Source organism: Aquarana catesbeiana, linkage group LG01 (genome assembly GCF_042186555.1).
Source record: "Aquarana catesbeiana isolate 2022-GZ linkage group LG01, ASM4218655v1, whole genome shotgun sequence".
Classification (NCBI taxonomy): domain Eukaryota; kingdom Metazoa; phylum Chordata; class Amphibia; order Anura; family Ranidae; genus Aquarana; species Aquarana catesbeiana.
Window position 1 is genome coordinate 836,478,074 of NC_133324.1, and position 12,500 is coordinate 836,490,573.

Below are 12,500 nucleotides of genomic sequence, written 5' to 3' on the forward strand. Positions count from 1 at the left end.
GCAAAATGGCCGCCTCCAGCAAGAAGATACAGGAACATTGCTGGAGGCAATTTACAGCACCAACGAATGTTGGTAGCATAATTAATAATGTGGAATGTAAGTTCTTTGCTAAAGAACATTATTTTTTATCAAGTTGTTATGGGTCAAGTTGCACTTTAAGTTCTCCGCTCTATTCCCTGGAATTGGGGACATCTGTCATCCAACAGCTGACAATAAAAGGGAGAAGTATTAATGATTGATTGTAATGCTGGGAAAGGTCTCTTTCCAGGAAGTCCCCGGGCCACCCTCCTCTCTCTCAATGCCCGCCAGACACATGACCGGGATCTCCAGCAAGGTGACAGAGGTTTTGTTTCCTGGACTTGCACCTCTCCGTCACATTTTGGCGCCAACCACTAGGGGTCGCTGTCCGCCCGCACCCTACCCCGGTTTCCTCCCCGAAGCAACTCTAGGACAGGGACGGCGTGAGTGAGCGTAGCGGCCGCGAGCCTGAGCGCGTGTCCGTCCCCCCCCCCCTCGTTCAGAGAAGCCCCGGTGTTCCCGCTTGTGGTCAGGATAGAGTCCGGTGCGGGAGTCACGTGTCCGTCTCACGGCGTTGGAAGGTTCCAGTCAGGGGAGCGAGGTGCACGCGGAGAGGCCTTCCTCCCCCACCTCTGCTCACACTCCTCCTCCCTCCTCTCCTGAGAGCCGCCCCTACACACCGGGCGCCGGATACATGAAGGGGGAGCTCGCCCTCCTCTGCTGGAGGTAAGAAGTTGTACACGGTAGGGGGCGCTAGTGGAAGGTCCTAGGGGGCGGCTGGTCTCCCCCGGGTGACGTTGACTTACTCTGGTGGGGCCCTTCAACTCCTGAGGAAGTACGGGTTGGGCCGGCACGCTGGGACTTGTAGTCCTCCCGCAGTGTGAGGGCCGCAGTGCTATCCAGGCTGGAGTGAGGCCTGCAGTGTAGGCCGGGGCCTCCTCAGGGTGCTCGGCTCTCCTCTCCGGCAGCGTCCCGTCTCCTTACAGGCCTCCCTCCTTACCGGCCCGGAGCCCACTGTCCCCCTCTCTACTACTACCACCACCCCCGGCCTGGGCCTTTACCCACCCCGGGCCTCTCCTCCTCCTCCACCCCCCGCGCTGTGTCCGGGATCCGGGGGTACATCTGGCCGGGCTGTTTTTTGTTCCATAGACCGTGATTGGTGACATTTTGTTTTGTGACCGATAGAGGCCGCTAGAGGAGCGCGGAAGAGGCACCGCCGCCACCACCACCACCGTCCCCTCCACCCCCGGCACCACCTGGAAGAATGGACTTCCCCTCTACAGGCCAGATCAAAGCCGCCGAGAGCAAGATCGTCATCTACCCGCCCGGGGTCAAGGAGATCTCCGACAAGATCACCAACGATGAGGTGGTCAAGAGGCTCAAAGTGAGTAGCCGGCCTCAGGCCTTCCCTGTGTCTCCTACAAGGCTCTTCATCTATTAGAGATCAGTAGTAGTAGTAGTTTGTCTCTCACTTACATCTATGTAGATGAGGGGACATCACACAGGCCTTTTGATTGTATAGTGTAAGGGCCTGTCTGGAGGGATGAGGTAGGTCCTCACGTTACATAGATTTGGTAAATCTAAAGCCGATTGATTGTAATGTGTGTGGTGACCCCCCCAATGTCTCGTTCAGTTTGGCAGCCTGTTCATTTCAGTGGGGTGCCAAAACTATGGCAGGTGTGACTTTTAGAAATGGCAAACCATATGGTAGGGCTGTGACATGCCACAAACCTGTTGCATTTGTTAGATGCGTCTTGGGGTGCCATTAGCAATTATTGGTACCTGTGTGTTCTCAACGCGCCTTTCCTGCTAACACTCTGGTGTGAACAGGTCCTTAAAGAACTAAGGCTATGTTTCCACTAGTTGTCGTGCAACTCGGGACTGCAAAGTCGCATGCCAAGTCGTACCCCGTGATTTCCAATAAAAAATTGAAAAGCAAGTGTCCTCTAAATGTGACTTTGAATAGGGTAGGTGGCTAATGAGGTGTGAAATGAGTATTAAAAAGTATAGCAAAATTATACTTTTTAATACTAGTTTCACACCTCATTAGCCACCTACCCTATTCAAAGTCACATTTAGAGGAAACTTGCTTTTCAGTTTTGTATTTTAGGGATGTGGGGTAGTCTAGCTGGTTTCTGTGACAATTAGCACTTTTTTCAATCTTCATGATTTCCAATGAGAACTGTTCATATATGTGCAACTTCAAAGTAGTCCCTGAACTACTTTGGTACCACTTTGATGCGACTTGAGGTCCATAGACCTCAAGAATTCACAGGCTTTGCTTCAAGTCATGGCAAAATCGTGTAACTTTCAGGTCACAATAGTGGAAACCTAGGCTAAGGGCAAAACGCCCCCCCCCATTTTTGACAGAGTAAGGACCCATTCACACCCAAAACTGCACATAACCGCATGTTTACATACATTTGAAGTGCACTTGAATGTGTTTAGCACTGCGTTTGCCATGTATTTTTTATATACGTTTTTTTTTGCTTGGGTTCACACATATATGCAAATTAGATGAATGCCGCCCCCCCCCCCCCCAAAATTCACATGGCAGGAGACTGTGACCAGTTCTCAATGGAGCCCATTCACACATCTCTGGGGCAGCCACAGTCTAGCATTAATGCTGGGTACACACTGTTGTACGGAACGGCTCACAGCAGGGGTCCGGTGCATCCCTGTTCTCCATTTCAGGGACGAATCGGGCCCAAATTTTTGCCTGAATTCGGACCTGCAACTGAGCCAAAGGTGTACAGGACTCCTGTGCCAATGCGCTCTGCGGCTGCCCTAAATATTTGTGAACTGGCTCCATTGAGAGCCAGACACAGTCTCCTGTCATGCGAATTGGATGCAGAGAAAACCGCATCCAATTTGCATCACTGTGAACGCAGCCTTAAAAAGGGTCCTGTGCATCTTTGGTTCCGAGTCAGGTGTGAATTCAGTGAGAAGGGACACACTGGACCCCCTGCTGTGAACTACGCCTGCAACGTATGTGAGCCCAGCCTAAGTGATTGTAAACAATCACTTTGTAAAACAACCCATTCAGTTTTAAGTGGGGGGGGGGAGAAACCTTTGGTCATAGCTACGGTGCTGCTTAAGGGTACTTTCGCACCGGGGCGTTGCCGGCGTCAGCATCGCTAGTTTTAGCAACGCTTTTCGGCCGACAGCGGAGCACTTTTAACCCCCGCTTGAGGCCGAAGAAAGGGTTAAAAGCACCTGTGTTTTTTTTTTTTTGCGCTGATCCGAGCGGGCCACCCATTGATTTCTATGTGCAGGCGGATGTCAGCGGAGATGTGTCCGCTGACGCCTGCCATCTGTTCCGACAAGATCTGCTTAAAATAGATGGATGGCTATATGTTTGCCATCCGTCCAGTGGAACGGGTGAAAACAGACAGGCTATCCGTTTTTCATTCGATCTCCCCATAGAGAAGAGTGGGGCTCTGACAGGTCCGTCCCTACACAGTGAGCAGAGACGGACCTGTCATCCGCCTGATCAGTGGAGCGCACCCCCACTGAGGTAACGAAGTCGGTCCAGCAGATCCGCCTCGTATGAAAGGGGCATTAGAGGGGTGCAGTGCGTTGAAGCGTGTTCCCTGCATTTGCGGTGCAGAAGAAATACAGCCTGTTCTTCCCTCCCCCCCCCTTCCACTGCAGTGATGTGAACTATGCCCATTAGGATTACCTTGAATTTGGGCTGTCTATGCCATTGGAGTGCATCCAATTGCAGCCCACTGCGTTTGGTGTGAAAGGGCCTTTTTTTTTTTTTTTTTTTTTTTTTTTTTTTTTTTTTTGCTATCTGTCCCGTTGGGGAGATTTCACTTCACTAACTGTCCCGTAGCCAAAACAGGAAGTGAGAGGAAATTCCTGAGGGAATCCAAGGGTGATACAATAACTAGTGTCCCCATCTGAACATTTCCCATCTATAAAGGCTGGGTTTACATCTCTCTGCTTCTGCTGCCATCCATTTTTCCTTGTGTTTATTCTTTTGCCACTTGACCTCTGGAAGGTTTTAACCACTTAAGCCCCGGACCATTTGGCTGGCAAAAGACCAGAGCACTTTTTGCGATTCGGCACTGTGTCTCTTTAACTGACAATTGCGCAGTCCTGCGACGTGGCTCCCAAACAAAATTGTCGTCCTTTTTTCCCCACAAATAGAGGTTTCTTTTGGTGATCACCTCTGCGGGTTTTATTTTTTTGCGCTATAAACAAAAAAGCGACAATTTTGGAAAAAAAAACGCATTATTTTTTGCTATAATAAACATCCCCAAAAAATATATAGAACATTTTTCTTTCCTCAGTTTAGGCCGATACGTATTTTTTTCTACATATTTTTGGTAAAAAAAAATCACAATAAGCGTTTGGTTTGCGCAAAAGTTATAGCGTCTACAAAATAGGGGATAGTTTAATGTCATTTTTATTAATAAATTATTTTTTTTTTTAACTAGTAATGGCGGCGATTAGCGATTTTTTAATAGTGACTGCGACATTATAGCGGACAGATTGGACTCTTTTGGCGCTATTTTGAGACCATTGACATTTATACTGCGATCAGTGCGATTAAAAATGCATGGATTACTGTGTAAATGTGACTGGCAGTGAAGGGGTTAAGTGTGTCCTAGGGAGTAATTCTAACTGTGGGGAGGGGCTACGCGTGACACGACACTGATCTTTGCTCCCGATTACAGGGAGCCGTGATCAGTGTCCTGTCACTAGGCAGAACGGGGAAATGCTTGTTTACATCAGCATTTCCCCATTCTTCCTCTCCGTGACACGATCGCGGGTATCCCCGCGGACATCGGGTCCACGGGACCCGTGATCACACTCGCGGAGGTCGCGGCGGTGCGTGCGCCCGTAAACTTCTTCTTAAAGGGCAACATACAGGTACGTTAGTATGCCTGTATGTGCCCTTCTGCCGAAGTTTATCAGCGTGAGCCGGTCGGCAAGCGGCTAATGACCAGCACATTTTTTATTATTCAGCACTGTTACTTCAACTGGCAATTGCTCAGTCATGCAACACTGTACACAAATTTTAATTTGTATATATATATTTTTTTTTTTTTTTGGAGTTTTTTTAACCACTGGGTTTATTTTTCTATAAACAAAAAAATATTGAAAGTTACAAACAATATATCCTACTTTGTTATAAACCATATCCTATAAAAATGTATTCTGCTACACGTCTTTGGTAAAAACCAAACTGCGTTTTTGAGACACTAGTATAGTTCTGCTTGTGATCAAGATACTGATCCATACAGACGCTATACTAGTAATGGCAGTGATCAGCCACCTATAGAGTTGCGGACAATCTGATGCTAACTGACACTGATGTCGCTAGTGACACTAATACAGTGATACTATTGTACTAATGGCACTGGCTGGGTGACAGGAGTGATCAGGAGGGCACGCAATGGGTTCACTGAGTTCCTAACCAGTGTATTTGTGCTGCTTTTACTTACAAATCATCTGGCTTGTGTCTCTCCTCTCTTTCAGTTATGATCAATAACTGAAAGGAGGGAGAAATCTAGCTAGATCCGTGTATTGTTTTCCAAAACACAGATCTATGTGCTGTGATTGGCCACAGCTGATCAGGTAGACAGACAAAATAATTGGCTGTAACTTGCTGACATACCCATGCTGTGTCCAATCGCAGAACAGGTCAGCAGGGGCCATGCGTGCCTCTAAACCAGGAAGTACAGGGTGACGTAGGGATAGGTTGTGGTTCATGGGGCAGGCACCCAGCAGCAGTAAATGTACTGTTGGCGGTCGGCAAGACGTTAAAGAGGAAGTTCAGTCAAACTATACCTAAATCTACTCCCACCCCCATTCTAAGCCTAATCGATCCACTCTGTGAAAGGAAAGACTTGTATACTTACAGTACCAAGGGCAGTCTGGTCACATTCTTGGGTCCCAGCACCGGCTTCAGCATAGAGGAGCCCCTGGGTGACGTCGTAGCTCAGGTTCTGCCGCCATTGTTGATCTCTCCTCTTCACTGAAGCCAGCGCTGGGCTCGATCATGTGACAGAGCCAGAGAAACCCTCAACATAGATAAGTATACAGATCTTTCATTTACAGGGTAGATGGAATAGGCTTAGACTTGGGGTGGGAGTAGGTTTAGGTATAGTTGGTATTTAAATGAATTTCCGCTTTAAGTCTAGGTTCACACTTGTGCGACACACGTTTGCGCGGGTACAGCATCCTATTCATTTGAATGAGCTGCTGGAAACGCAGCATTTGAACCAGGCCTAAGGTGCAAAGGCCTGTCTGGTTAGATGAGGTACAGTAGGTCCTCATATTACATAGATTTGGTTAATCCTAAATTGATGTTATGGAGAGAATGAAATGTGTATGGTGAACCTTAAAGGAGAAGTCCAGCCTGAGCTCGTTTGGCTGGGCTTTACCTATGGTCTCCAATGAGCCTGGAGGAGCAGAGCAGCTGATTCACAGGCAGGAGCTCTCTGCTCGGGGAGCCGAGACAACCGAGCCACTGGTGGTGTTCGATGGCTCAGCTCTCAGTGTAGAGGCGCCAGCATCGAACCGTTGCTGCATCCACCTAAGTATAAAACTACAATAACTGTGATTCCCATACTTCTCTTTTAAAGAGTTACTGCAGTCTGCTCATATAATTTGTAATAAAACATCTTTGCCATTCTGAAGTACCCCTCCAACCACTTTGCACTTTATATATACTGTGATTCTGTATTTGCCAAATATGCTGCAGAAATCTCCCTCCACTGAGTCTGGCTGCATCCATTTTAATTGTGGGCAGCTGAAGCTGCTTCCTGTTCACTTCCTGTATTTACACAGAGGCACACCTCCAGCCCTGCAGCTCTCATTGGCCCTCTTATAACTCATCCCTCCCTATTCCTGGCAAACTCTCTCACGAGAGCTGTGCATGATGTCATTAGTTTAGGCTTTTTTACCAAACAGGAAGTGGGCTGTATAAGGTATTTACTGGCAGAAAAATGTTTTACTATTCATAGTTAAAACGACAAGGGCAGAGGATTTAATAGATGGAATGATGAAAAATGACTGAAGTTCCACTTTAAAGTCCAACTAAAGGCAAAGCTTTTTTTCATTTTGGATATTTATTTTTTTTGTCCCATTGGGGAGATTTCCTTTTGTTTCCTGTTCCATGGGCAAAACAGAAAATGACAGGAAATCCATCCAAAGTGAGGGAATCCAAGGGTGACACCAGCACTTGTGTCCTCATCGGAAGATTTCTCTTCTATAAGCTTGAGTTTGCATCTCTCTGCTTTCTCTGTCATGTATGTTTCTCTTTTATTTATGTTCTTTAAGTCTAGGTTCGCACTTGTGCAGCACTCGTTGGCGTGGGCACAATAGCCTGTTCGTTTGAATATTTTGCTGATGTGTGGGGGTGCCATTAAGAATTAATGGCGCATCTGCTAAAGAGAAGTGCGTTCTGCCGGCAGTGTACATGAAATTGCTTCGTTCCCGACCCTCACAAGTGTGAACCTATTGTAAGAGCCCTTTCACACTTACAGCACTGCTGTGTCAGCGGTAAAGCACCGCTAGTACTAGCGGCGATTTACCGTCATTTTAGAGGCGCTTTACGGCTGCTAGCGGGGGCGCTTTTAACCCTCGCTAGCGGCTGAATAAATGGTTAAAAGCGCTGTTGCCTAGGTGCTTTGCAGGTTCCACCCATTGATTTCAATGGGCAGGGGCACTTTAGGAGCGGTGTCTACACCGTCCCAAAGATGCTGCTTGCAGGACTTTTTTAGCGTCCTGCCAGCGCAGCGCCAAGGTGTGAAAGCACTCAGGCTTTCACACTGGGACTGCAGATGAGGCATTTTTTAGGTGCTATTTTTAGCGCTAAAGTGTCTGAAAAACGCCTCCAGTGTGAAAGGGGTCTAAAGGTGATTTTATAATGTATGGTCAGCCTGAAGCTTGTCAGACACAATCTTTTTTTGAATCTCATCGACTATGTAGTGCAAGGGCCTGTCTGCCTGGATAGATGAGGGTAGGTCCATATATTATGTAGTTTTGGTAAATCTAAAGTTGATTGTTTAATTGCAGGAAAAGATATCTGGGAAGTATTAGGCTTTATGTACACTTGGCCATGATGTGCTGTGGGAAAATGCAAATTACAGCGTTTTGTGGTTTCCCGCAATCAAACCTATCCTGAACGTGGAGCCTTAAAGTGTAGCTAAAGGCTAAACTTTTTTTTTTTTTTTTTTTTTTTTGTAGTAGTTTTGGATAGTGTGGAGAGAGATTAAGTTTCATCAGGTTTTTATTGGGGTCTGTGCCTCTATAAGCAAGATTACCCTCTCTAGTTGTCCTGTTTACCATTATTACTTAAACTAAAAGAATATCCCAAGTATTTGGGTTGACACTAGAATGAGAGTAGAGCAGAAATCTTCCAGTGGTGATTTTGCTGACACCCCGGGATTCCCTCACTTGAAAGGATTTTCTCTCACTTTCTGTCTTGTATGGAACAAGGTTCCCCTTTCCCGGCTACCCGGATCATACGAGGAGCCTGTGGGACGCAGTAGAACTTCCAGTACTACATATTTATGACGAGCATGACTCCCACTTATATCTTGTAAAGAGTTTTTAGTTTTGTGCAATAAATGATGTTAATGCTACACTTGGAGAGGCGTCCCCCTCCCGTTTCTTTTATTTGTTCTGTCATTATGTTGGCCTTGTATGAACATGTATTGTGAAAGATATGTAGGCTGGCATTGCTGACCTCTTTGAAAATGCTGGTTGCCTGGCACTCCCTACTCTAGGTAATCTGAATTGGTGACCCAGAACATACTTGCAAACAAGGCACATTGAAGTCAAACCTCTGCTTTACCCAGTTGGTGACTAAAGCTGGCCATACATGGATCCAAAATAGTCTGGGTAAAGAAAGGACCAGTTGAGATTCGATCCATCTATGGGCAGGCTGATTGTACCTAAGTTTGCGCCAACGACCAGCCTGTTAGATTTTTAAAACATTTTTTTCCCAACTGGGAAGGCTTCCCGCCAGCAGGGAACAATGGCGCTGCGGGAGGCATTCAGTGTTGTTAATGGGGGAAAATCTAGCAATTTTCCTTTCCTTCCACTGAAATTGAATCATCTGTGGGCTGCTTACAAGTATTAAAGCTGCTGGAACAGTTGGAAAACTGACACTTGCATATCGCGTGCTCTGGATTTTAATGGGATAGAGGGGGGATTTTGGGACTTTAAAGGAAACATGTACCCGGACGCAAAAACGCACTGTGGGTGAATCTCTATCTCTGCCTATCATAACATGGAGGTACAAATGGCATCATGCCCACTATTGACATCCATGTTCACATAATATAGCACAAAACATAGTTGGTAAAATTGCAACATAGTCAGGCATAGTTGGTAAAGTAAAAAAACCCAAGCCATCTGGGTTTATGGGCCGGTTTACACTAGAGCTGCACAATTAATCGTCAAGCATCGTTATCGTGATTAATCGTCAATCGTTATCGCGATCTTGACTAAAGTGTTTCACAAGTCTTTCTATGCAAAGAATTCTCTCCGCCCTTCTGAAGCCACAGCCCTCAAAAGAAAGGAAGAGAAAAACCGGGCAGTCTGCCAAGAAACAAAACATTCTTTATCAGTTGAACTTAAGTATAAACATTGTAACAATTTGTCAACAGATTAGACTTCCTGTGGAAGTGAAAAAAGTTTAACCACTTAAACACTAAACCTTTTTCTGACCATTTGTTGGTTTCAAGTTAAAACCATTTTTTTTTGCTAGAAAATTACTTAGAACCCCCAAACGTATATATTTTTTTTTTTTTTTTTAGTAGACACCCTAGAGAATAAAATGGTGGTTGTTGCAATATTTTATGTCACACTGTATTTGCGCAGCGGTCTTTCAAATGCAATTTTTTTGGAAAAAATTACTTTAATGAATTAAAAAAAAAAAAAAAAAAAAAAAAAATCTAACCAGTAAAGTTAGCCCTTTTTTTTTTTTTTTTTTTTTTTTTTTTTTTTTATAATGTGAAAGATTTTACGTTGCGAGAGAATCGTGATCTTTTTATTCTAAGCAAAAAAATCGTGATTCTCATTTTGGCCAGAATCGTGCAGCTCTAGTTTGCTGTGAATTCTTTTGCAAATTTGAGCCATTGCGATCTCTCAAATTCGCAAGTCATTTAAATAGCATAGTTTTACATTAATGCCGTTCACGTTAATGCGTTGCGTATCTAAGCTGCGTACAAAAAGGGTCCTGTGCGAGTTTGATCCGTGTGCGATGCGAATTCAATGCAATATTATCCGTAGAATCACAGATTCGCCAGAATGCCTAAAGAATTCGGACCGCAAATTCGCAGTGCAATCTGATCAAATTTGAGCAAAATTCACACCGCGGTAGTGTGAACCGGCCCTAAATGCTTTTGCGGTACTCCAGGTTTTGTTTTTGGTTTCAGAACAAGTGGCAGGTTGGCTTTAGTGCTGTAAAATGTCCAAATAGAGACATTCATGGGACAAATGCCAATTATCCACTGTTCTATTGCTTTGGTAAAATGTGCTTCTACATGAGAATCGGGTTTACTGTTAGGACGGTAATTGTGAATTTTTTGATATAACGCTATGCAAACTGTTATGAAAACTATGCAAAATAGTAGGCGGGATTTGAATATTTGTGTGATTTTTTTTTTTTTTTTTTTTTTTTTTTTCCAATATTTTTAGGTCACTTTTAAACTTGGAAAATGGTAACCAAATATCAGCGCTAACTAAGATATTTATAAGTATAATAAGCAGCCAGCATAGTTTGCGGATTCATCAAACATAAGTACAAAAGGTCATAAATGCAGCGCTAAATAAAATATGATAGTCCATATAAATCAATGAAGAGTAGAGATGAGATGAAACTTCCACCAAAACTTCCGTGTGCAGGAAAAAAGCACATCATATCAAAAATATTGAATTGCGCTATTAAGAAAATGACGTGCGTACAAGTGACGATCAGTTCCCCTGGAAGACGTAATTTTATTACGAAACGCTGCGTAGGGCAGAGCGACGTGTTCGCGTCACCTCCCACCGATGTTGTGATACCAGCAGGGCGTGCTGTCTATGAGCATCCGGCCGGTGCTCCAGACTTCTTTTCCAAAGGCGCTCAACTTCGAATTTTATATGTGAGTGTATATATTTTATTTTGATTCATTAAAGCCTTAAGATTTTACACTATTGGAGCCCCTTTATTCCGTACATGGTTACATCACTCTGCTGAGAGCTTGACTTCCCGTTGATCCATCCATCCTCATCAAGGCCCCTGACGTTCCATCCCAGTGTTGATTTTGGTTTTTCGGTGGTGGTCTGGAGCAATCAGATTTAACAGCTTACTCAGACCCTCTGTAACGGGGGGGTCATGAGTTTCTGGTAAGCGGCCAGTCACTCTGTATGTGGTGGTGGACCTAAGCACCTTGTCCTCATTCAGCAGGACCTCAATTGCATTCCAACAAACACTTGGGTGATTCATCATGTTGTTTTACATGGACTTACACAAGCATTTCTTTCACCGTTGCACATCAAGATTGCACTTTTGATGTTTTGTCACTCTATTTATACATTCATGTTATTTACACGTCTATACAATTATTTGGAGTTTACCCCTATGGGGAACTGATCGTCACTTGTACGCACACCATTTTCTTAATAGCGCAATTCAATATTTTTGATACGATTTATTTTGTGTTGCATTTAGGAATCTGCAGCTTTTTAATTTAATTTTCTTAATGTTCACACAATTTCACTTATGCGCAGTTAATCCTTCTCTTTTTTTTTTTTTTTTTTTAGGAAAAAAGCACACCACACCCAAGTGCTTGTCGATCTGCTTACCAGAGGGATATAAAAAACAAGTGATGTATGCATGTAGTATAAAGGCTCAATCAGTACATCCAGTTGGCACTAGGGCAATCTGTGAGTGGGATGAGGACGGGGAGTACAGCAACACAGACTTCACATTTTTGGGCACTATGTGGAATGAATGAGATCTGTGTCCACCTGAGCCTTCAGACGGAGAAAAGAGCGCGTTTCCTCAGAGCAAGGACATCCCTCTTGGTAATTGATGATCAAAAGTGAGCTGCATACTCGAGATGAGGCTGAACCAGTGTTTTGTAAAGAGATTACAGCCCAGCTGGGATTTTCCTTCCCTGATCCATAGTGGAGTTCCTGGTGATATATGACAACTTTATCTGCCTGTCTATGATGGAGTGTGCCAACTGGATGTACTGATTGAGCCTTTGTACTACATGCATACATCGCTTGTTTTTTATATCCCTCTGGTAAGCAGATCGACAAGCACTTGGGTGTGGTGTGCTTTTTTTTTTTTTTCCTGCACACGGACGTTTTGGTGGAGGTTTCATCTCATCTCTGCTCTTCATTGATTTATATGGACTATCATATTTTTAGCGCTGCATTTATGACCTTTTGCACTTTTAAACTTGCTATAACTTGACATATACCTCTTCCTTTTACAAGTACTGTAGTTGAAGCTGCTTCCTCTA

At 44.6% G+C, this 12,500-nt stretch overlaps 1 protein-coding gene across 4 annotated transcripts in view; it reads left to right on the top strand.

Moving 5' to 3' along the window:
- Positions 1-459: 459 nt before the first annotated feature.
- The window catches only part of PDS5A (PDS5 cohesin associated factor A), a 165,950-nt gene continuing 153,909 nt past the window's right edge, over positions 460-12,500 (top strand). For 2 of the 4 annotated variants that reach the window (XM_073608623.1, XM_073608617.1), the window contains exons 1-2: positions 461-744; positions 1,204-1,402. In XM_073608623.1, the coding sequence (XP_073464724.1) occupies positions 1,283-1,402 (120 nt within the window). In that variant the 5' untranslated portion in view covers positions 461-744; positions 1,204-1,282. Of the gene's footprint in view, positions 745-1,203; positions 1,403-12,500 lie in introns of all 4 variants that reach the window. The other 2 variants (XM_073608602.1, XM_073608609.1) reach the window with 2 other exon arrangements.